Source organism: Semicossyphus pulcher, unplaced genomic scaffold, assembly GCF_022749685.1.
Source record: "Semicossyphus pulcher isolate SPU_LCO1_2020_fin unplaced genomic scaffold, fSemPul1.0.p SCAF_16, whole genome shotgun sequence".
Classification (NCBI taxonomy): domain Eukaryota; kingdom Metazoa; phylum Chordata; class Actinopteri; order Labriformes; family Labridae; genus Semicossyphus; species Semicossyphus pulcher.
The window spans coordinates 10,156,524-10,182,307 of record NW_027211670.1 but is presented as its reverse complement, the minus strand read 5'-3'; the positions used below and the strand labels follow the sequence as shown (position 1 = coordinate 10,182,307).

General features: G+C 39.8%; 3 protein-coding genes across 3 annotated transcripts; all 3 read right to left on the bottom strand.

Moving 5' to 3' along the window:
* Window positions 1–420: 420 nt before the first annotated feature.
* Window positions 421–13,363, bottom strand: ccz1 (CCZ1 homolog, vacuolar protein trafficking and biogenesis associated). The gene is made up of 17 exons (XM_069664499.1): window positions 13,237–13,363; window positions 11,274–11,348; window positions 11,075–11,171; window positions 10,894–10,991; window positions 10,404–10,497; window positions 10,231–10,311; window positions 10,108–10,155; window positions 8,645–8,728; window positions 8,043–8,218; window positions 7,467–7,548; window positions 7,233–7,294; window positions 4,441–4,552; window positions 4,067–4,100; window positions 3,840–3,957; window positions 1,744–1,902; window positions 1,078–1,205; window positions 421–958 (listed from the first exon to the last, which is right to left on the bottom strand). Exons 2-17 carry the CDS (start codon window positions 11,285–11,287, stop codon window positions 903–905), a joined length of 1,443 nt encoding a protein of 480 aa, XP_069520600.1. The 5' UTR covers window positions 11,288–11,348; window positions 13,237–13,363; the 3' UTR covers window positions 421–902.
* Window positions 13,364–14,131: 768 nt separating this feature from the next.
* On the bottom strand, window positions 14,132–19,537 carry pvalb9 (parvalbumin 9). The gene is made up of 5 exons (XM_069664076.1): window positions 19,327–19,537; window positions 18,082–18,149; window positions 17,504–17,636; window positions 17,137–17,246; window positions 14,132–14,406 (listed from the first exon to the last, which is right to left on the bottom strand). The coding sequence occupies exons 2-5, from the start codon at window positions 18,140–18,142 to the stop codon at window positions 14,381–14,383; spliced, it is 330 nt and encodes a 109-aa protein (XP_069520177.1). The 5' UTR covers window positions 18,143–18,149; window positions 19,327–19,537; the 3' UTR covers window positions 14,132–14,380.
* Window positions 19,538–22,664: 3,127 nt separating this feature from the next.
* Window positions 22,665–23,844, bottom strand: LOC138593124 (parvalbumin alpha-like). The gene is made up of 4 exons (XM_069663985.1): window positions 23,784–23,844; window positions 23,219–23,351; window positions 22,860–22,969; window positions 22,665–22,772 (listed from the first exon to the last, which is right to left on the bottom strand). The coding sequence occupies exons 1-4, from the start codon at window positions 23,842–23,844 to the stop codon at window positions 22,747–22,749; spliced, it is 330 nt and encodes a 109-aa protein (XP_069520086.1). The 3' UTR covers window positions 22,665–22,746.
* Window positions 23,845–25,784: the final 1,940 nt, after the last annotated feature.

The window sequence follows — 25,784 nt, the reverse complement described above, 5'->3', positions numbered from 1 at the left end:
TGTTTTGTCGCGATTTTTATTCCCGACAAATACAACATAGAATAAATAGAATATAAAACATAAATAAATATATAATTAAGATATATAATATGGCTTTGGATGCCATTTATTAGAAAATAAAATGTCTTGGTTCTGTGGTATATGAGGGTAATTTTGCTTGGTAATGTTGTTGAATTGATTAAAGATCATCTATAATTTCTGCATATTAAAATCCATGACTCCCATAAAATTCTCCAACCCGCACCTAAAACAGTACATAAACAGTATAAATTAAAATTAGTTCCTTACACAGTCTTTATCCGTGTCAAATTCAATTTATGTCCCATGGACTTCAGATAAACATAATAGCTGATCCAACATATTAAAGGCTGTTCAAAGGTTTTTAATTGATGTAAAACAACAAAAAAATCTTACACTAAGTCAAATTAATTCTTAATTTATTTAAAGTAAGCGCAGTTCTTTACAAACTACAATACTTTTGACATGATGACCTCTTGTTTCAAAACTATCGCTGATCATTGAGGGAACCTGGAGGAAACTGTTCTGTTCATAGTGGTTAAATTAACTTTGAGATGTTGTCATGTGTTCAATGACAAAGAAAGCACGAACAAATTGTGGAAAGAAATCAAAAGTAGCAGATAACAAATCCTACAAATATGTACAAAGAAAAAAAAAAGAAAGAAATAAAGAACATGTACAGTAAAAATCTGGATTTACACGTAATTACAAGAGAAAATTACATTTTTTTTTAGGTTAAATAAAAAAAAACTTGGTGAGAAAGCTTTTTATTTTTTCTTATATTACAATGCAATTATTGCATTACTCTGATGCTGTCATGATACCCTGCAACACTGACAGTTCTTTAGTGTGCTGAAACAGTCTGTGAGTGTGTGTCCGCCGCATCAGTCCAAGAAGAAGATGTTGTTGAACTGCGTCGCACAAAGCCTCTTAACCTCCTCTGTAACGGAGAAAAGACAAAAGGGCACGAAGGGTGAGGCAGAGATTAAGCAACAAAGGAGAGTGTCTGTTGTGGCTGAAATGACACAGATTTATTCATGGCCAGGTCTGAAGACGTACCGTTCACTTCGATCAGGTTGGCGTTCTTTTGATTCAGGATCACGTACAGTTCTCTCTGGTCCGACTTCTTGCCGACTACCCAGTAGTCTGTCATAGCTTTTACAATGATTTCTTCATCTTCATCCACCCTGGCAGACAGATAGAAAGTAGTAAGCACCATGAAATATAGGAAAGCTACCACATTTACAGCATGTTTTTTGTATTTGAGGGTGACTGTAGTTGAATTATAAACACCAAAGAGATCCACATTAAATTACCTACATTCAAATATCTACTCAGACAGAAACACTGTCAGGATTTATGTGGTATGCTTACAGGCATCTGCACAAAAGGAGGAACTGATACTGATACTGGAATACACGCTATGAATGTCACTTCATGTCCCGCAGACTGAAAATCAGGCTGTCACATGATGGCTACAGTCTCATGACTGCTTCAATAGATAGTGAGTTTACAAGGTTAGCAGGGCATCACATTACAAATGAAAGTGACACGGCTCTGCTGATATTATGTGAGAGAGATTAAGCGCATTTTCTTCAGTTGTGTCTACTCTTTGGTTTTTAACTGGAAGCCACCGTTTCATTCGTGGTCCCTTTAAAAGCTCTTGAACAAATGTCTGGAGGCACATGCAGCTACAGTTGTTAACGAGAGGGTTGTCTGCTGCACCTGGCGAAGTCACAGTTGATGTCTCCCAGGATCTTCATGAGGTCGGGATGGACGGAGGTGAGGCAGACGCTGGCGGTCTTCCTCATGTGGATGGTGCTCTTCTCCGCCAGGTTCATGTGGTTGAAGTAGATGAACTTAAACTGGGGCTCCTTCTCCGGCCTGAACAGACAAAGACAAATCACTTTGAATGACGACATCGACAGAAAAGCCTGTTTAGTTAAGCCGGCGACATTGTCCTCCCATTTTAAGCGGTGTAATCACACCTCTGCACGTGTTCAAACAGCCCACATCACTGATTTTATCTCTATTATATTTAGACCAAATCAGGGCACAGCTCTGAGTGCCAGCTGACGATTTTGGGACGACATTATTTATTCAGAGGATTCTTCACCGGGGTGATTAAAAAGGAGCCCATCAAATTGTCTGGGCCGGGGAGCCCGGTCTTGGATTACAGGCGCGGACGTATCTGAAGCTAACTGCTGGGGTTAAAGGAGAGCGGGCCAGGATGCCAGTCTGAGTCTTTAAAGTCTCGCTGCTTGAGTTACAGCTAAGTAGAGCCCCGGTGATATCCAGTGGTATCAGAGTCTCATCTATCGCTGCCTGCCAGGCAGAGTTGATGCAAAAAGAATTGACTGCAAACTGATACAAACAACAAACAATTTCACTGATATTGTTGCTGGTCCTGCTGTCACATCTAATCTGAGCCTTGTAAATGTTCCGGAAACAGCTGTCTGTGTTTGATGTAGTACGAGAATGAAAAACTGGTTTGTCCTCAGGAGGGCTCATCTGAGAATTATACACAGCTCCAGAAAAAAGACCACTGCAAAAATGTTCTTCTCTGTTTATAGGTTTATGTGTAAAATTACACTTCCCCCGACTTTCAAATAAAAGATGGATTTGGAGTGGCGACCATTTGAGTGTCGGATCCTTGTATCCTGCACTGTATATGCGTTTTATTTTTATTTCTTTTATTGTATTTGTTATGTGTCCTTTGTTATACTGTATGTATATACAAATGAGGAAAGAACAATAAAATGGATTTTTAAAAAATAGCAAAAATTGTTTTTCTGTAGATCAAGAAAAACAATAAAGTTGTTATTTTTAAAGTAATTTAAAAGTTGGTTATCGCAGTATGTATCAGTTGATGGCCAATTTTTTATATTTTACTGAGACTTTCTACAGATTGATGGGTAAAAAAGAATTGATAATGAAACTAATCATTAGTTGCATTTATAATATTACACAAGCAGCAACAAGAGATACAGGAAAACACAAGACAAGACTGTAATGGTAACCTTAGAGCCATTTTGGTGTATGATGTTGTGAGGGGAACATGTTTTCTTTAGAGATACATTTTTCCTTCACATATAAAGTTACACCAGTAAAATGTTATTATTTAACTGTTTGTGGACAAGCATCAATTTCGGACCAAGAACTATTTATTTCATATGCGTTTAGGAAAATTATAAATAGCTGGGAAGTGACGTCTCCGGGGAGGAGGTGGAAAGCGGAGGAATGCTGTTGGGTGAGGTTGCGTGGATGTTTTGTATTTACTGAACCGCGGCGCCTCGCTATTCTGCCAACTGGACCTCCATTGACTGTATTATTTTGTTTTGGACATTATTATTTAAAAGCTTTTATTTAATGAACTTTGGGGACTCGTTGGAAGCTTTGGGACTGAAACATTACTTCTGATTGTCGTTGAGTGGATCTTGTTTGGCGTTTACACATCTGTTTACGTTCTTTGTTCTGTTTGGAGCCGACTGGGTCGGTTGTTCTAAGTTAAAATATAACAGTAACACTCCAGTTTGTTTCCACTTATGTGCCTCTTTCGTTAATTATTAATTTTTTCCTACATTATAGTTGAGTGAAGAGGAAGTTTTGTGGTTTGTTTTGACCACACAATTTATAAATGAGGTGAATTGTTAACAGATGTAGATTAAAACCCAGGAAACCTTATTGAGCACAGCATGCAGCTGATGTAATGATGTAACCCAATTCAGATAAAGACAACATATTCAGGTCTTATATATTTGGTCACAATGAGGGTAACAATAAACAAAGGGGTGGTAAGTTGTCGTCGACTCTTTACTGACCCTGATATCCTGCGGTTAATGGTGAACTGTTCACATATGTCAGAAGCCAGCAAGGTAAGCTGAGGGCCCACCAAGCCGTCCAGCTGCTCACAGAAGTCCCTCGTCAGCTCCACAGAGGCTGCAAAGAGACAGAGGAGGAAACAATACTGAATAAATAAACGTTATTCTAGGAATTTAACCAGGAAAGTGAACTCTGTTGTTTAAGTAGATGGCTGATGCTCACTTACCACTGATCATAAAACAAGCGGCTGCACTCATTGCCTGCGAGAGAACAGATAAGTGCAGTTTAAATGCAGACTGAAGGTCACACAGGTTACACGTCACATTACTGTGATGGTAGGTATTGTGGGATCTGCTTCATCATTTTAAAACTCAGCTCTTTAATCCCCAAAAAAAACAATAATATTTGATAGAGAGAGGGAGTATATCATCTTAAATCAACTGCTCCGACACAAATCCTTCAGTCACAGATGATGAGAACATCCTAAAAATGGACACCAACTTCCAGCCTCCTTTTTTAATATATTAGACATTTGCTGAAAGGCCTCATGAAGCCTGTAGAGTGTCCTATAACAGCAGATCACACTTATGGTACTCTTACCTTATAAACAATCAGATGCAGCTCCTCGTAGCCGTCCTCCGTGCTGACAAATATTTTTGGAAATCGGAATTTGGCTTCTGGATCTTTTAGGTTGGTCGGTCCTGTCAAAAACCTAAAAGGGGAACGGATGTAGACAAAAGTGTTCACGCACATTCTTGGAATATTTACAGGATAGGAAGAAAGTTAAGGCTGTGATGCTGGCAGTGCTGACGAGCGTTTGTCCTGATGGTGGCGTTAGAGGAAAGGCCATGGAGTGATTACAGCTAAGAGTTTATCCTCTTTTTATTTAGTTATTTAACATTTAATTAACCAGGGATACCAGGGAAAGGAGCAGCAGACACATAATACAAAATCCAGCTTAGGAACAGCAATTGCACTCTTCTGTTACAGTGTGTATCTGAGCTTTGAACTCTCAGAGGTAGACAATATTATTAAGCCAAAGTCCCCAAATATGTGAAAGCTGCTTGTCCAAAATCCTGAGTACCTGGTAAAGCAGCCATCTAGTGGAGCGGAAATCATAACAGCTGTTGGTGAGTGAGAGGAGATTACACAGATGTGATGGACTTTACCCAGTAAGGCTTTGTAAACACAGAAATACCAAAGCTGTGTTTCTGCTGAGGCTTAATGAAGGACGGGGAAATTAGTTGGACATAAAACACGACACGCTGTGATACACAGAAACGAGGCAGAGGACTGTGTCGAGGAGGCAGCATGCTTTTCAATAATGTCTAATAGTCTAAAAAACTTATTTAAACGTAGCCTAACTGCTGAATAAAGGCAGGCTCTATGCCCAATGTAAAATCCCAGCCTCAGCTTCAGCTCTCTTACAAGGTTCTTAATTTGCCCTTTAAAAGAAAGTCTGTCATCCACTCAATTAACCAGGCACTTGGAGGGTGATAATCTGGACTTAAAGAGGAATTCATCCCTGGAAAAAGCCGCTGTCAGTCAAAGCTGGTGTTCTCTATTATCTATAGAAGCAATGAGATTAGGAATTGGCGCCATAGCTGTGGAGAAAGTTGTACAAACAGCTTGTGGTTTCGCCCATTCTACATTCCTACAACACCCAGCGTGCATTGCACCCCTCCGTCTGTAAGGAACAAGCGAGAGCGATGGAGTGAAATACTACTACTAAATATTTCCAGTCAAGGACATTGATCTCCCTGGCCTCAGCCAGATGACGCATTTTACGTAGTCTGGAGGAGGTTTTCCAGCGCCCGTTGGAGAAGCGGATAGCGTCCTCCAAAGGCACAGAGCCAAATTGCACTTTTTTTCCTACCATAATAGCATTAGCTCCCCATAATAGCATGATAGACTGAGGTTGGAAATTGGTGAACTGGCCCTTTAAGAACCAACTTCAGAGCATGTGATTCGAGTACTTACAAATCTAATGCAATTCCCTTCAGGCACATCTGTACTTTGAGTATAATACTGTGACCATGGTAACAATTACACCGTCTAAACATCAGAATGGTTTGTCTTTGTCAGAATGTTAGCATGCTTTCTTCTGTGCATAAGGGACGCTAGCATGGCTGTAAACTCTTAGTCCTGCTTATATAGAAGTGGAAATGTGGGTCTGATTACACACTAGGGGGAAGGTGAGAGTTGTCCAAATCAAAAAATCCTGATCCTGAATATATACAGCTGACTAGATATTTTGGATCCCATTGTGAAGAGAAGAAGAAGAGATTAATTTTCTCAACCCTAAAGTGGATCAGGGACTGTTCACTACTCTTTCCTTCATGACTGATCTAAAGGACGGGACCCTCTGCTCAACAAAGACTTCACTGTTGTGCTGTTAAAACTCTGAATTCCAAAGATGCCATTTTATATTGAGTTTGTGTTGGGAGGCATGTCTGTGTGTTAAATTGGTTTCTCTGGTGTAGCGTGGATCTCGAAGATCAAATGTAACCTCTCATATTTTACTTAAAGAGGGGGTATCATGCTGTTTCACATTTTAAGACATATATACAATGTTATAATGTTGGATGTCCAGACTAAACGTGGGTGAAGTTTCAAATCTGTAGGTAAAAGTATGTTGGAGTAATCCCCAGGCTTCTCAGCTCAGTCTGCAGGCTGCTGTGAACGCCAGGTTTCAGACTTTGTGACGTCACAAAGTGCAGCCTCAGTAGGCTTCAGAGAGCTGGCCAATAAGAAGAAAGTGAGCCTGTAGGGGCGGGGTTTCTTAAAGGGACAGAGCTTACTGAGTCGTTCCAGGCAGAGGCTGTATGAGGGCCTGCACAGAGCATCAGTGTGAGAAAACTGTAAATTATGCTAAGCTACTCCACAGGTATCACAAAGTGAAATATGAAGCTTGAAATTAGCATAATACCCCCCCTTTAAACCAGGTTGTAACTATTTGTGTGCTATCTAATTAGCTCTGTAAAGCTGTTTTCTGTCCCATGATAGGTCGCCAGGAGTCAGACTTTGCTCCACTTCACCTCCAGAAACTCTTCAACCAGCTGTTTTGTCAGACAGCAAACAATCGAGCAAATTGTCTCTTGTTACATCTGTATGTAAATATGAGTCTGCAGTGATACTTCACCTCCTGCTCTTACATAACAAGTGTTAACCAAGGGTGTTACCTGCTTAAATCATTCGGTTGAATGCAAGCTAACCTCATTACAGTCAGTGAGTCGAAACCACATGATGCATGCAAATGCGAACATGCATGAGCACATCCAGAATGTGCAGGACATCGCACCAAGACTCATTCAAACAAAAGACCTGATTCTACTCCTGTTATTATCAGACTCTCTGCAGGAGAGGGGTACAAACATGGATCAGGGACTTACCTCCCATAGTGCAACAGATTCCCTGCAACCTCCGGCCTCAGAGGAGAGTCCCTGCCAGCCAACTGAGAGGAGAAAAGAGGTTTGAAAGTAGTTTTCACAGCTCCTTATCAGTCGTCTTATAATGCATATCATTTCATTCCCTGTTTTAGAAGCTCTTTTGTTTCTTATGTTACATCATGAGTTCATCATTCGGCTACTCATGTATCTGTCCCTCGTGCTCTCCCACCTCCTCACCTCTGGTTCGGAGTGTCTGGGGAACAGCGAGGTGGTCAGGTACTTGTACAGGATCCTCATGTCATCCTGTTCAAGTCCGCTCCTGCAAGACAAAATAAAAACACGGTCACACGTTATGACCTCTGCACCACATCCTGCAAATATGCAAAGCCCAAACTGTGTGGCTGTGTCCACTGTGTAACGCCCTCTGAGCTGGATGTTAAAATTAAGCGTCTCCTTGTGGTGATTACTGTGGTTGTAAAGGCTCTATGATGAACGCTGCACAAAGTACAAGCACTTAATTTGGGCAATAATTAAACAGCTCTTCAGATCGCGCTGCTTTAGAGTAATTTCATTAGCAATCATATAATCCCCCCTGTGCTTACACAACGAGCCCAGTGGCAGGTGACATGTCAGGGAGCACATTAACTGCAAAGAGGATTACAGGTCATGTTTGATGCCACTTCTGTTTACCCAGCATGCATTTATGTGTTTCTAAGTGTCAGTGCTGGGATTTTACGCTGTTATGTGATAGTGTGAGGCTGTTTGAGGTCACGCGGGGACAGTTAGAAACCCAGAAGAGGTTTCGGTTTGTACCAGATGAGCTGGTCGTTGTACAGGAAGGCCGTGTATTTGATCTGACTGAGGCTCTCCTCCACCCTGTTGACGAACGACTGGATCTTCAGGTAGGTCATCTTGTCCAGCGGGAAGAAGCTGATGCCTCCAAACACGTCCAGCAGGTCGCAGGACTGCAGGTGGAGAGTCTGCAGATACTGGAGAGCCCAGGAGACACACGAGAAGGGAAAGAGAAAGGGGTTAGTTTACGTGCTTAGTGCTTGCTTACAGTGCAATAAAGACAGAGGAATATGAAACGTTGACTGATGCTGTGTAGAGACGCTTGCATCATCCTCAAGCAGAGAGGCGGTGACATTCAACCTCTGATAAGGACACCGCAGCTTCTCTTTTTCTCTACGTCTTCTGGTTACAGGGCGGAGAGGGAAGCCCGAGTTCACTTAAGAAGGGTGTTCCCTAATTAGAAATTAATTCTTTATGCTTTTGCAGGAGTGCTTAGGCTGCGTCATTACAGCAAATGAGGTAAAAAAGGCTATCATTCTGTCAAAGTAATGTCAATTGAAGCTATGCATGTACAGACAAAATTATTATACGTTTTTATGGGGACTTTTTTAACATGATTTTACCCTGTAGAAGAACTTTTCAAGCTTCTGAATGAGCAGCTCCACTCCGCCGGCTTCCATCGCTCTGCCAAACGTGCCGTTAAAGAGCTGCAGCACAAAGAAAAGATGATGGTTACAAGATGATTCTTTTTGCAGTGTGAAAGGCCTTAAATTGGTAGTCTAAGGCAGTGGTTCTCAACCTCTCAGAGTCGCGACCCCCCGGAATAATCAAGTTAGTGTTCGCGACCGCCCCAACCCCCACCTGTCAGTCTGCTTGAGAATGTTTTGGGACTACTACTGGAACATATTGATGAAAAGCTACCAAACTCACACAGGATGACCACTGCTTTGCCAGCAGACAGAACAACAAATCATTTCCTTTTGGCTTTAATTAGTGTTTTTTAGATTTATTTAAATAACAACACCTTCACTATCAACAGTCAACATGTCTGCTTTCCTGCGTTCCTGTTAACATGTATGAAAACAGAGTATATAGCCTTACGGTCTTACAGGCCTTAGTTTAAGAACTGCTGTCACTTTTTCTGAGAAGCCATCGCTCTATAGTTGTTCCATGAGATAGCTAGAAAAGGCAAACTATGTATGTACGTCTAAAATAAGTTATTTTATGTAAAATATGTTATTTTATTTTTTCTCCGCAACCATCTGGTGACTCGCTCGGGGGGTCGTGAACCCCAGGTTGAGAACCGCTGGTTTAAGGTACTGTAGGATGGAGTCATGGGACGGCCACATTTCAGAATAAATCCGTAAGAAATAAAAATGTAAAAAAGAAGAAATACAATTTTTAAGAATTCTTCGACAAATTAAAAAGTTTGCAAATATACATTAAACCTACTGTATTAAACCTAATATACATTAAACCTGCACATCTGTACAACTCTTTAACTACACCTGTACATATTTTGTATTACATTGCTGTTTTATATCTCATTCTTGCCCTTGTCTATTTTGAGCTCAATTCTATTTAAGGTCCCTGTCAGCAGGAGTACGACTGTTAAATAGCTTTTTTACTTATTTTTATTCCACTATGTATTAATTGTTCTGCACCAAAACATCAAGATAAATTCCTTGTACGTGTAAACCTACTAATAAACTTGATACTGACTCTATAAGAAGTTTAATTTGAAGACAATATAAAGCATTTTCAAATGTATTTCTGTGTGTATATTTTTATTTTATAATGAATGTTTATTTGTTAAAAATTTAAATACAGACGATCAACAATTAAATTAAATGCTTCAGAATTTTTGGATATTTGTGTTTATATTTCCACATTCATTAAATTTACGAATTTACTTTTTATTTTTCCCTCTTTGTATTTCGACATTCACACATTTTTTCATGGCACTCCTGTAAAGGTGCTTTATAGCTTTTAGAACAGGATTTTAAGAACAAGGCATTAATACAGTAAATACTGCATGAAATAATGAACAATTCATTTTTAACATATGAAACAACATGAAACATACCTTGTACATACTGTAGCATTGCCTCACGACTGCACCATAAACTGTGTCCTACAGACACAAGAGGATGTGGTTAGTAGAACTTCAAACTGATACAGATGCTTATGAGTATGTTTCTTTACTCACAAGTATTTCCTCTTCCTGATATTCTACTGTGGGAGGTTTGCCGTCTTTGTTTGGTTTCTCGACCATTGGGTTTCGAACCACCTGAGGAGTGAATTTGAAACATTAACAGCTGGTAAAATGAAATTAGAGGAGCTAACGAACAGGGTGTTTAGTGACAGGTGGTGCAAAGATACCATGACTATCCAGAAGTTGTCCTCAGGCTCAAAGAAGAACTGCCGGTTCTTCTGTGTGTGCAGGGATTTAGCCGGTTTTGTCGGGCAGAATGTCCTGGAAGACGGAGGACGTGACCATGAAAACAAAGAAGACACACCCAAACCAAAGATCAGCAGCCCATTATTTATTGCTTCTGTGGAATTAGATATTTATCTGTGTGTATCTGGCCAAGTGTTGCATCATTCAATTATTCTTATTTACTTACAGATAGAAAAAGTTATGTTTTTCAAACTAAACCATTTCATTTAACAGTTATAATGGTATCTTTGCATATTTGAGGCTCTAAATGACAACTAGGAACAAAAAGTTTTAGAAGTTAAACTTTTTAAATCCTTGCCAAAAAGGCTAAAACACACAATCAAATCCACACAGACAGTAAATAATAAAAAGGGGAAATGCTGCTGTAGCCACACTCTGCTACATTTTCAAACTCAGTGTTAAAATGGTCACCTGGTGAACTGTACAATGGCTTCACAGAGGCCCACATTTCGGATCTTCTCGTTCTTCTCAACATCGCTTGGATGGTAAAGTAAAATTTTCTTCTCTTCCTGAAACATTGAATTAGCAATGCAAGTTAAATATAGGAACATTAACTAGTTTAAATATGTACTCATCTAAGAATCAAGCTCACCTCTCCTTCCCGTGGTCCAAACGTGGGGTTATAAATGAAAAAACTGAGCAGAGACGGCGTGAACTGTTTCTCTTGCATTCCTGAGGCCATTCTGGGACTGCAACAGACACGAAGAGAGCGCTGCCAGAATTAGATAAGACTTCTAGATTCCTTTAGATAACGTTAATGTCTTGCATCATCAGAAACAAGCACACATTACCTAATCATCAGCATTAGTGTAGTTTGTTTCTGGGTGTCTTCGCTCCAAAGCCACTTTAGTTAGCATGCCGTGTGCCTGCAGAACAAACACAAGTAGCATCACATACTGAAGTCATATTAAATGATAGTAATCATCAGCTTCTAACTATAATGTCCAGATGTTCAGAGTAAGGTTGATGCATCAAGGCAAAGTGGATGTACAGAAGGTATGTCATCCAATAATGACCTTATTAGGCCAATCAGATTCTTTAACAGTTGAATTCATTCATTCACATCGAACAAAACTTCAATTTGGGTTAACTGGTGAACTGCTGTTATGGGCAGGTACCTTTAATCAAAGCATTGAAATTGGTATTGTCGGATCGGTGCAAGCTAATTCATGCATAATCAAATGCTTTCAGATACCGTCTAATATTATTATTTGTTACAGAACATATAATGCAGAAAACAACATTTGGGGTGATTTTGACAGATGTCATCACGCAGGTCTTCCTGCAGAGCGTTCGTTGACTCCATAGTTAACAATACTCTCAGCACTGTCTGCAGCACATGTAACAGAATATGACTGTCAAGCAGGCGGGTGTCCACACAAGAACAGGCGGGTGTCATATTGGCGGGTGTCCACACAAGAACAGGTTGTTCTTTGTGTATTTATTCAATGAAAACACCTGCTAAGTCCATTTGCATAGTAATATTGATTAGGGGTGGGAATCACATGCATACATACAGCGATACTGCGATACTGGTATAATAGATATATTGCAAGGCAATCATATAATGATACATCATGATATCTGATAAACCTTCTCTTGGGCCACCAAGTCATGTAATAGTGACGCGATAATTGTATTGCACAAGTCAGGACGATGATATATTGCCGTATCAATATTTTTTCCAACCCAAAATATTAATGTAAGGCAAGGCCATCGGTGTGTGAATGTGATGACTGATTGACAGTTGGGCACTTGATGTAGCAGCCTCTGTCATCAGTGTAGGAATGTGTGTGTAAATGGGTGAATGTGACAGGTAGTGTAAAAGTAGCTTTGAGTGGTCGCAAGAATAGAAAGGCGTTACAGTACAGTGCATTACATTTATACTATATCCACTCGGTGTCATATTGGTCAGGTTCTCAACAAAAAAAGTAGGGTTAGGATTGTGTTTGACTGGACAGATTCAAATTTTCTGCTCATTTTTGCAGGGCCTCAGCTAACTTATAACTAATACTGCATTAGTTTCAGCTTGGTGAACATCATAAAACTGTATGCAACGTTATTAAGTTATCAAAAGCAAATTTACTCAATTAGGATTTATGAATGCATTAATATGCGAGTAACATTTTCACGATTTTCTGGTCCAACAACTTAATACAGTGAGGTAGCTTTACCAAAGCAAACAAACGTTTACTGAGGTCATGCAGGTTCAGGAAAGTTACGTTGAAATGTTTACTTGCACAAGATACAGCAGCCGTAAGAGAAATTCAATGGATGAATAACTTGTGTTTAGTTTTACTTCAGAAAGTTACAGTACCTGAGCTTTCCATTGATACTCTCACCTCTGCATCCCCTTACAGGTACATTTGCTTGCAGCGTGTTTACAGGTTGTCACAGCCGGTGTGTTCACATTGGATACTTTAAATTTAGCAACGTAACTGCCTCCGTTAAGCCGGTAAAGTGTCTGCGAGCTGAAACCCCTCGACGCTCTTTCACACTAGTAGTTTCTTTGTAAATTATGACTTAAGAAATAAAACACGAAAATGTGAAGGCTGAGACTATGTCGGCTACGAGTAAAACTACAAAACATTACTTGTTAATAAGCAAGCAAACCGCCGTGGTTAAGTCAGTTTGAGCAGCTAGCTAGCCGGCTATCTGTCTGTGCTAACAGTTGGGTTGTGTTTGCAGAGATTCAGGCGTAGAAAAGCTCAGTGAACAGCGACGTTAACAGAACAACACGACGGAAACACTCACCTGACAGAGCATAAACCCGACACGTCCAGGTGCTCGTGGTTATAGAGTGCGTAAATAATAATTTAAAATGAGGAAACGAAATCAATGATGTGAAGAGATGCCGCATTATACTTTACATTCTTAACTTCCTGCTTTTGACAGCGCGGTGTCACATGTTCTTCTGTTCGGGTGACATTGATTTCAAGCCGAATAAAGGTTCCTAGTCCACACAAGGACTGTAGAAAAACTTTAGTAAACTTATTGTAATTACAGTAGGAATTATTTTGTGTACTATACACATTTGAAAGCCCCGTATCATTCGTTTCATCTCCAACTTTGTTAAATTAAAACACAATTAATTTTATATGAAACCACTTTATTTTTAAAGTCCTTTCTTAAGGTCTGAATTAATAAATAAAGACCTGACCAAATTAATACCTAATTTAAATAGCTTATAATTTTTGTATGAATATTAGTTTTTGTTGAATATTAGTCTATATATTAATTACCTGCATTGTTACCAACATTATCTCCCAACTATGTCTATGTCTGTTAACATTATTGTCTTTTGTGTGTCCTCTTAAGTGATGATATTGTGTATGTATTTGAAGAACTTGAGATCATATTATCAATATGTACTATGAAAAAAAAATTCTATTCCCAGGTCAGAATTAAGTTCTGCACAATGAAATCCCAAATTGGAAAAAAATAAATATAGCATATAAATAATACCATGATCCCTTTAATCCCTGCTTTTGTGTATGTGGTTTATGCTTTTGAGGATAATTGGTATCCAACAATATATTTATGCATTATTGTGCTAAATACATCTTTTTTTTCTGAAATATGATTTGAGGAATAATTTCTATATAATTTGTTTTTACACATTTTAAACAGAGAAAATACAACAGTGATCTATGTTTCCACAAGTTTATTCATCCCACTGATTGTCAGAGGTGGGTTGTGCACAGAAAAGAAAACATGGAGCAACACATTGGAAAGACAAATTAAAAGTCTATACTTCTAAACGGACAAAAGGTCATTTAAAAACTCTCGAGGACACAGGCTTGAGTAGAAAAAAAAAATCACAGGTGATGGAAGCTGGGACCAGAGATGGGGAGAAGACAGGCGACGTGAAGACTTGAGCTCTTTCCGTGAGTGAAACTCAGGACAGGACCATCGTCTGGAACTCTAGAGAGAGAAAATGATGTTGAAACAGTCATGAGTCATCTGCAAACACTGTCGGTGAATGTCACAGTCAGCACACTCAACACAACATCGAGCAAATTTAAACCTTATGCTGAACTGTTACATGTATGATAGACCGCGGGATCAACTCTGAACCTTTAAATGACCGACCACTGGAAAACATAAACAAATACAGACTAAAATAATCTCTTTTGGATTGTCCAAATCCTTCATCCTATTATGTAAGACAGCTGAGCTCAAATATTGCTCGTAACTAGAGGACGGGAAAAAACAGGGACAGGATTTTGGAGGTCATGACTGCATGCAGATGTTTTCTACTCTGATAAACCTGAAACAACATGAATCATCAGAAATCCTCAATAAACCAATTCCATGTTAGAGTCTGCAACAAACAAACACTGAAAAAAAAGTATTTAATTTCATATTCTTTTATAACTCTCGGCTCAAAAGTTCAAATCTCTCCAGCCGGGATGTTAAAGTAAATGCTCTTTTGAGTTGCTTCTACCAACTGAAGATTAAACCTGTTCACACACAAACTTCCCCAATGGATGCACACGTTCTTAAACTGAACATGAAGAGCAACACTAACGCCAATCATATGTCAAGTGATTTCTACACGTGTATTATTACTGCATGTGTTTCTTGTGTACTCCCTCCGCAAATATGCCCAAGACAGTTCACAATGATGACATCCAATATAGATATTATTTTAGCATTGGAAGCATATGGCCTGAAAGTGTAACTAGATCCTTCAAGTCAATTGTGTTTAACAAAGTACTGGCTGTGTTAAATGTTGGTGGCAGAAATAACCTCAGTGGTTTGAGTTGCACCTCAGAGGCCAAAACTAAGAACAACATCTGAATAACGAAACCCTGAATTGCAATAGAATTACAAAATTCAGTATAGCCTATATAGTTGTTGTTCTCATAGTATCCCATAGCAACAGATACAAACTGCCAGCTCCAGTCATGTTTTAACACATATAAAATGCTCTGCTTGAAATAATAAATTGTGTCTGATCAGATTTTTCTGCAAAATACGTTTAATTACCTTGTAAAGAATGCTCCCAAGGCATCCCCTCCTTCTCCCTCATTAAAAATTCCTGATTCTTCAAAGCCCACCATGCCCTCTATTCAAACTTCCAACTGGCCCCTAAAGACACGTCTCTGCCATCATTTAGTGGCAACTTGTTGAAACTTAGCTAGCTTGAAATTTAGTAATTAGTAGTCGTAACGTTAAAGTAACAATTTCGAACTTTTTCTATTTAAATAAATGTCTTTTAAGTAACTATCTATTGCCGAATGAGGTAACACAATGGTGATTGAGCCTATGGCCAACTGACGAAAGTCATTTGCAGTATATCGTATTATTATGGACTGGGTGTCTGTGGCGACATTCGCAGAAAAAATCACAAGCGGCGCCCAGTTAGTGACGCGTTTTCCATCATCCAGCAGTGGTTGGTCTGCCAGAGAGGGTAGGCGGAGCTAAGCGGCTGCTTTTCCGGTCTCTGCAAGTGTTGTGAGTAAACAGTAATCTACTATGGCTGAACAAACAAAGAAAAGATCGATGACTACAGATACAACTTCAATAAGTGAAAATCCAAAGAGAAAGAAACAAATTGGACGCTCAGATGAAGGCAAACAGTCTAAAAAGGAAAGCAACAGTCAGCGAGGAAAATCAAGAGTCACAACCGGAGCCAACCGTGGACGTCACACATGCAACACTGTCTGGATATCTGGGAAGAGTGCTCCCGCAGTTACCATTTATCGCCATAGGTGCCGCCAAAGAGAACGAAACTGAAATTGGCAAACAGTCTAAAAAAGAAACCGAGGAAAAAAGAGTTAGAACCATGACAAAGGGAGCCAGCCGTAGATGTCTGGTTAAATTGGGAAGTGTGCTCCTATAATCACCGATCATCGTCAGTGGGAGGTGCTCAAGAGCACGAAACTGAAATATTCGAGATTGCTACGTTAACGTCAGTAGTGAGTTTGCAAAAATTACGAAGACGGTTACAGCTGGCTGGCACATCGCAGAAGTGGTTGCCATAGGTTACACATAAAGATATGCAGAGTTTCACCATGTCCATTAACGGGATTGGCTCCTTAGGTTTGTGACGTCGAAAACCTGCCAATCTGAAAACATGTTGTTCAGCCTGTCCTTGGTACACTGCAGTTTAAAAGCAGTCAGGCCCAGCCATGGAGATGACTGCTTATGTTGTCCCTGATATGTCTTGTAGCACATGAAGAACACCACATGGAGATGTTTACAAGGTCAAACACTTGATTTTCACTGGAGGGGAGCTTTAAGAATTTTTTATACTTACTACAAGGTACAAAATTGGGCAGCAAATCCAAGCAAATCGGAAACACCGCCATTTTCTTGTTAGCAGTACAAACTAACCCGGAATACTTTTATACCTTAAACAATTAATATAAACTTGAAAATGAATGACTGTTATTTTGTATCAGGTAAGAATGAATGATGCAACCTTTTTGCTTCATCACTAACTATCCACATGTAGTTTGCTCTACCTTATAGTTCATTCTACCATGGATTAATCTTACTGTAACTTAAACGTGCTGTAAGTTGCATAAAGTTGACACTGTTTGTGGTCGTCTGACTCTGCCCGCTGAGATCAAGTCTGACCGATGAAATCATTTCTGCCGACATCATGACTTGGTACAAATTTGATCGAAGAAATCAGATACCGACCCTCTACTCCAATTCTGCCGTCACTGTCATCGTCGGCTGCTGAGATGAAGCTCTTCATTTCTGCCTCAGTCAGGGTCCGCGCCCCGGGGACAAACCTCTGCAGGAAGAACCTAGACACACACACACACACAAACACAGAACATCTGCTGTAAGTATTTGACTGTTCACTGACACACGCTGACACACATTTAAATACACATAATACCACTAATTCCTGAATTGCACGCAATAAAACAAAGGGGAATTATGTCATCAGGGATTACTGGGAGAGGCCTGATGGTGCCTTCTCAATAATACCACTGTGCTGAACACACACAAATACACACTAAATATAGACTAAATGTGGCTATGTATCTGTTTCACTCACTTGAGCTCCGACTCCTCGATGAAGCCGCTGTTGTCGCCATCGAGGATCTGGAAGACATCTTTGATTTCCTGGGGCGTCTTCGAGGACAGGCCACACAGCTGGAAGAACTTCTTGTAGCAGAACGAATCAGGAGCTGAAAAAACACAAATACATCCAAGATTAAAAAAAACAACAAAAAAACAGTACCAGGAATAGGGTTAGAGCCGGTCCACAAGTCCACCAGTGTGGGAGCTGCATGTGGAGATTAAAACGTCCCATGTTTTTATCTTTTAAGTCCAGGAGACACATTTAGATTTAGTCTTCATTCAGTTAAAGCTGGATCTGACTTTAGAGCGGGGAGGATGTACTATATCGGAAACATTACACTGCAAAGAAGATTATACGACATTTTATGAGTGAACAAAACAGTGACTGAACACAGCACAGATTAAGAGGTCAATGTATCAGTCGTGGAGCTGTATTACTGTGCGTCATTAGGTATGAACAGTTTATTAATGTGGTTACATTTTGTAATCCTGTTAAGGTGTTATCATTATGTCCATGCAGGGATAAGTCGTGTGTGTGTGTGGAGTTGCTACCTTGACAGTCCTTGACAGCGTTTTCAATGGCCTCAGCAGCGAGGATGGAGGTGAGCGACATGTTGTTCCTGCAGGTTAAGAGAACAGCTCTGTAACTCGTGTCACACCGTGATCAATCCGCCTCTCACTCTTTCAGACAAAACAAAATCCTTGTTTACTTCAGGCTTTGTGATTCACCTCTATTTTTGTGTACCGATGGATTAACTTTTATCTTTTTGCATTTGCTGATGTATTTGGGTTAATATTATGATCCCATAAAAGCTCCAGTCGTGATTTTATTTTGGGCAAATATAATTGAAATGTCAGAAAGAAGAAGATATTATTCTTGCTGGCTGAGAGTTTACTTGTAAACAATAACTTGATAATAACAATGTAATGATAGTCCTTGTTGGATTTCCCCTGGTGGCTTCCTGATTGCTGAGACAACTCACTTCCTCTGAACTAGTTAATTGTGTTGTGCAGGGCTGTGCAAGATGATTGGCACTAAGGGACTGTACAGAAATGATCGCGTTTAGAGGTAGGGCTCGGATGGGGGAGCGTATATTTGTTTGTTGTTGTTTTATATTTAAAAAAATACAACCCTTGACGACAATATTAATAATTTTGGATGCTTTCAGTGAGCAAAATGCGGAACAACAGGCAGTTTCTTCTTTATAGTAAATAAAGAATTGCTTCAAGGCCAATCACAGCCGTGGAATGAGTTGACTTAGCCCAGGCATCACCTCAGTTGGTGCTGAAGTACATGAGCAAACAAGATATTTCAAATATATATAGATCTGTCATCAAAAAAAGTCAAAACATCCTCCTCAGCTCCCCTTACTTGAGCAAAAATGTAAAACACCTCTCTGACTCCCTGCCATGACCTCCTAATAATTTTACCACAGTCCCTTAAAGCCTTAGGAGTTTAAACAGTATACATTTATGTTAAATGCTTTTAATGTTTTATGTTATGTCATTTTTTAGAGGTAGCTAGCAGTAAATAATAGTTTTTAATTGAAAACAAATTGTATTATTAAACTAACGAGTCGTTATTCCCAAAAATAGTCTTTTGGTGGCTTTTGGTAGTAAATGAAATTAGGCTAAGCTAACAAATGATTTTCAGACGAGGTAAGCAATGTCTAAAAAGTGTATAAATGCCTTCATAAAAGAAGTAATAACCTTCATAAAAGAAAATATTGGTTATGGCTCCACTGCCGGCACGCAGGGAGCCCACCTGTATTTCCCTCGTGCAGCTGTGGAACTCACCGCTGTAGGCTCGGTGTCCTCTGTGTCCGGGTCCAAAGCAGCAGCAGATAAGGCTTTGTGGTGCGGTCTGACAGCTGGCTCACTGTTATATATACGCCGGGGAGGATGCTTGGGTTTCCAAACTACCCTCGGATCAAATGTTCCCGCAGCCAGCCGCCTCCTTCTCGAGTTCCTCACCTGCTCACCTGCCCAATTAACCTCCCTACTGTTAATATCCACTGCTCTCTCTCCCCCTCTCTCCCTATGCTGTCATCAAACGGTGGTTTGAGGTCCAATCAACTTTTCCCCTGTGTTACATTGCTCTCTCTCTCTCTCTCTCCCCTCCCTTTCCCCCTCATCCCCTCTCTCTCCATCTCTCTCTCTTTGCAGGTGCACGTGGAGGCTTACAGACATCTCAAATTTAATCTGGCCCCTTTTCTCTCTTTGGTTTTAGAGAATAATCTCCTATATTCAGATGACCATAGAGAAAAGCAGGTCATAAATCATCTTATGACTCAGCATGGGTAGGGGATTGTTTTCCTCATCAGTAATCTTACATTATACTGATATTGCAAGCTTTGTGAGTGTAAAAATAGAGGGCTGAAAACCCCATGTCTGACTGTGTATTTTATTTACGTATAAACAAGCTGAAAGAGAACCAAATAAATGTCAATAAAACTTTTCTATCTTTCCCATAAAGTGCAATTGTGATATCAAATTTCAAAAAGAGGATCCCATGGGGATGAGGAAGTTTAAAAAAAGGAAATAGGCTACTTTGTGGAATAAATTCGTTCTTGTGCACTAAATGCAGAACTGTGTTTTCAAAATAATGTACCGCATTGCAAACGAACTTCAGTCACCGTACAGGATAGCTAAGTAGGTAGGTAGGTAGGTAGACAGATAGATAGTCTATATCAAAATTACAAAACTTGGGTTACACACAAAGTAATTCATGTATTTCGATGGTTTTCATCTATGCCGTTACACACAAGTGCACTCATGCCTTTAAGCTGAAGGGTTGGATGGGAAAACAAGCCATAGTAAACTGACTGACTTTGTTGTCTACAAAGGGATGCCTCTCAAACCATCTGACACAGCAGCGTCTCTGGTGAACCAAGTCAGCACTAATGACGTCAGCAGAAAGGAGAGGATGCTTTTTGTAACGAGAACCAAGGGAATAAATCTCATTATTCCTCAAAGTATCACATGCTCTGAATCTTTGACTTAACAATTCGTGAGTGTAACCCATGGTTACTTGTTATATGATAAAATGAACTATTTTAATCACGTGAATGGTGTTGCCATTCTTTTAGTTTTCGATGTGAACCTGTGAAGCAACTGAACTCATTGTAACTTATTAACAGATCATAAACGCCACCTTGTGGCTGATACCCGTCAATGATGAGCCATTTTTACTTCAGGCATTTTGTAATTCTTTTAACATAAAAACTTACCAATTTAATGTGAACTCACAACACACAATTTGCCGTGTTTAATTCAGTGTTATTGAAGTTTGGAAATTTTCATTAGTGTTTATTTTTATTTAGTCTTTAATTTTGGGTTTTGATTTCAGTTTAGTTTTAGTTAGTTTTATGAGTTCATGAGTAGTTTTATTTTTATTTTGAGGAATTGACTAGTTTTAGTTTGGTTTTTATTTAGTTTTGGTTTTTCAGGTATTACGTGAAAAGCCTTGATTTAAAGAAGCTGAAAATGGTAAGGATGAAAGAATGCATGAGATCAAATATGATTTTCATCAGGCCTTTTATTTGGCCAATGTCTCTCGAGACGTCAAACAGAGCAGGACAAAGTGGTAGCTATAGCAACCACAGTGTGAAACGAGGGGGAAAACGAAAACTAAGCTGATTTTACCTGCAATTCTATTTAGTTTTAGTTCGTGTTGCATTGTTAGCTCTTTTTATTCCACTGCTAGTTTTAGTATTGGTTTTCGTTAAGAATAATAACCCTGGACTTTCAATTGTTCAAGTTTTCAATTTCCAGCAGTCAAGTAACTGATGGCATTGAAATGTATTTGCAGATCGGAGGCGCCCTCTTGTGGCCGCTGCCCGTCAATGCAGAACCATTTTTACGGTGGGCACTTTGTGAGTGGCAGCATTTTCACTATCTCAAGGTTAGTTAAAAAACTAGAATTTTAACAAATTCAATTATCCGAACTCATAAAACAATTTACTGTTTCCATTATTCAAGTTTTCAATGTTAAACTCAAGCAACATAAATCATATGTAGCGTACTTATTAACAGATCAGAGGCGCCCTCTTGTGGCTAAATCCTATCAATGCAGAGCCATTTTTACTTGGGGCATGTCGTGCTGGGAAAAACAGCTTTAACCACATACTGTACAAGATAAAAGCTGGATTAAGTAGGGCTGGAGTTTGGTGTATCAGGGTTAGATTACGTATGTAATATTATGGTTTTTTTTTATTAGAGTTACATCACAACAGCTGGCGGAAACAGTCCAACATCCTGCTTGAAATGTAAAAGCTATCATGTAAATAACATACTCTTCCTTTTACAAATGAAAAGTTGAATTCACAAGCAACAACATTGCTGTGTTGGTCAGTTTGCCACCATCACAGCTTTAGTTACTGCAGTCTTAATTGTAGTTGGTATATCCAGTATCCTAGCTTGTGGTGGCTAATGTTAGCTAGTTTAGGTGTACAATGCTGTATTATATAGCTTAGTTTAGAGTTATTTTGCTGACTTACTTTCAAACTCTTTTCCCATTTGGCATAATAAGAGCTACCTAAGCATGCGAGCTAGGTTAGCTTTGAGCTTTTATCATAATTAGACATCATTTTGAAGCTGAAAAATGTATATAACCCTTTGATATATTATCATATCTTTAATGTTGACTCAGTGGCATGTAAATGAAATGCCTTGATTAATCAGGTAAGTTGTCTTCCTTAGTGTAAAAACAAAGGTGTCTAGACCAGTTCCTGTGTTATTTCTGTGTTATCTTGACTGTTTAAAACTTTTCTTTGTTTGATTTACTGATTCACAACCGCTTTAAAGACCAGGCAAAGACTTGTGTTACTGAAAAAGAACCTTTATTGTTTCTCATCGTCCGTCCGTTTGTGCATATTCTTTGATCTCACAGTAAGCAAAAACTCACATAGTTAAAACGACGACAGAAGTGAGAGAGAGAGAGAAAGACACAAGTCAACCACGCCATACACTAAGTCAGGTACATTCATCGTGGACAGCAAAGGGGTGAGCACTGCCAGAGAAAAGAGAGAGAGAGAGCGAGGGGTCGCAGTCTGTTTACAGTCGGGTCAGGGGTGAGAGGTCAAGTGTATAAAAGTGGTATGGAGAGTTGAAGAGAGAGAGAGTGAGAGGGAAGAGGAGAAGAGGAGAGGAGGTGTTTGTCTTGGCTCAAGTTGTTCCTTTAGAGTGTTGGAGTAAGATGTTGGTCAGCTTAGTCATTTAACCCTTGACCATGGCAGCGAACTCTGCAGGGAGAAAAAGGAAGATTTGAGTGTCAAAATTTAGTTAGAAGCCACTAGTTTGAATCCAAGATGAAGTAGACATTTTCTCACCATCAACTCCGATCTTGCCGTCACCATCAGAGTCACCGGCCTTGAGGAACGCCTTGGTCTCGGCGTCGGTCAGAGCTCTGGCGGTGGCAGCGAAGTTCTGCAGGAACAGCCTGGAGAAGAGGATCACAGAGAGACACTGAGTATTACTGTGGCACAGGGAGGTATGTAAATGCTGCTTCTGCTGCATCATGGTTACAAAGCCATTTGTCGTTAGAGGTTATATTTCGGTTAAGTCTATTTACTTCTGAATATTTTCAGATTTCTCAATAAAAATGCTTTTAAGTGTTTGTTCTATTTCTCTGTCTGCTCTTTGTCGCTCTCAGGGAATCGTGAGGTGTAATCTAAGAGTCAGTGCCTACTTCAGCTCATCCTCCTCAATGAAGCCACTCTTGTCCTGGTCAATGACGGCGAAGGCCTTTTTGATGTCATCAGCGGACTTGCCAGCCAGGCCGACCTTAGCAAAGAATTCCTTGTGCTTGAAGGAGTCGGCAGCTGTGCGGAGACAGAGACAGGCTCGCGTAAGACATGGCAGAAATGTAACACACAATTTGAAGTATTTGATGCAGCTTAACTCGATTATACTAGTCCCCAAACTCTGTTGTAGCTTAATTTGCAGGTGTTTTTATATTAAGGTAGCCACGCTTTTTTGCTTAGAAACACAGAAATCACTTTAAAGTCAAATTCTGTATGCTTCCTAAACTATTAAACAGCCCCAAAATGTGTTAAAAAAGATAATCCTGCAGGGTTAAATGCAGGAAAGATGCAAGATGGAGCACATCCGAATTGGCTGTAACTCTCTGCAAATGAATAAAGTAGAATCCAGGTCATTCCCTCGCAAAAGCAGATCTGAAAGTGCATGTGTCGCTCCCGTCTAGACTCTGATTATAATGCAGCATGCTGTGTCATTTTTATGGCGGGGTTTACCCTGGCAAGCCGCAAGGGCTGCAGTGATGTCAGCATCAACGAGGATTCCGGCGAATGCCATTTTTAGCTGCAGGAGGAGAGCAGAGGACAAGTGATCAGTTCAACAAATCAGACAGGAGGGAGCAGTTTTTAATTTGCAATGAATACAGCACTCAAAGTTAAAGGAACGACTTGTAATCTTCACTATGCCATGCAATAACTGTTACAGCTCCTCTCTGTGAGTATTCCTCTCTGGAAGCCCCAAAAAGGAAGACACAAATGATCACAAAAGGTAATCCAATTTTTTTCAAAACCAAGCCCTCCAAGGCAAAAGATCAAATATCCTTTGCAGCAGTGGTTGGTTTTCAAATAGACTTTTTCCCATTTGGTTCCTTAGTTAGTCCAAAGATTTATATCCCGTTTGCATGAAGTTGAAGCCCCGAACCCCTCTCTGAGTCAGCGCCTTAAAGGTCTGCAGCTCCTCAGTGAAACTCACCTTCGGGTTATCTCTAAGGACTAGAGTGAAATCGCTCAGATGAATCGGCTCACTGCAGTGAAGCCCTGGGAGTCTCCCGCCGGCTTATATACCTTCACTCACCCGAAATATGATGCATAGGCTATGTAATGGACACTGTGTAGAAGCAGTCAAAGCAGTCGGTCGAAAAATTTGTCCAGTAGACAGAGCTGTTCTATTTATACGCACATAAATGAAGATGCTTAAATGGTAGGCTAAGTGTAGGCCTATGCAAAAGTGCTTGATATTGCATAGGGCTAATAATATACGCTGCTGATTTGGGTGAAACAGACTCGGTAGTTTTGAACCGTGCAGAGCGAGACGGAGGGAAGAAGGAGGTAAACTTTTTATTGTGTGTTGCAGATTATTAGACACAGTTTACTGATGACACTAAAGAGACTGTGACAAAATATCTGTCGCTTAAACATTGTATGCAAGACTTTTCTTATTAGAAACATGATGTTTTACATTGTGACACTTTTCTATGATTGATGCGCAAATTCTGTGTACATTATATTGCAAAAGTAGCGAGACTTGATAATAATAAAAATCCCAATTAAAATACAGTGCAATTGTTTCTGCTAATGTAGCCTACATAACATCCTATTTATTGCTGCTACACGTGACCTTTGAACTGGACAGTTTCGGGAAAACGAGCTTGGCGTGCGTGAAATGTCTGCAATGGCTTCACTGGCATTCCGGTCTCTGAAAGGTCAATTTGTTGTGATTGACAACGGTCAAGTGGGGAGCGAGTGATAAAAGACCTGAACATTATTTAATGTATGTTCTGTTTTATTCAGATCTCACCAAAACAAGCAACATGGCGGCTCCTGCGGACGTGATGCTGCGTGAAACGTATTTGATCCATTGGGATTTTGACGAACAGATAAAACCTGCAGAGACGTCTTTGCCAGAGCCTACAAGCGATTGCAAAGCCAGTTTACCTCATTGAGCCGCTTTAATTCAAAAGTACACGATCATCATTTACTACCATGCAGCTTCGGATCCGTCTGCCAGCTTTTATTTTCGGTCCTCTTACAGCCATTCAGACCATTTCTCCTTAAGGCGATGAAACTATTTGATGCTATTTTGGGAATCATTGAAAACTAATATCATCCCTATCATCATCATATTAACACTCGGCTGCACCGTGTGCTTGTAGGTTAATGACACTGGGTTCTCACACTGAGGCAAACAATGTAATTAAATGAGGAACTGGAAATGAGGGGTCTTTCCATGCCCATATTTGATTCGGTGCCTGTTAAACATTAGGGGGCAGTGTTGGGATGATTCAAACTCTTATCTTAAAATACTTCAAACATGTTGTCTAATTCGTCCCTTCCTTTACTCCAGGTGTGTGGTGTCTAAGCAGACAAAAAGAGCAGTTAAATCATATATTTACTTTCACTCTGTTTCTTCTTCACTCCAAAACTTCTTAAAAGCTCTGCAAAACTTATCTCCGGCCTGTTACATTTGCCGTGGTCAAATGAGGTCTCTCACCTCAAACG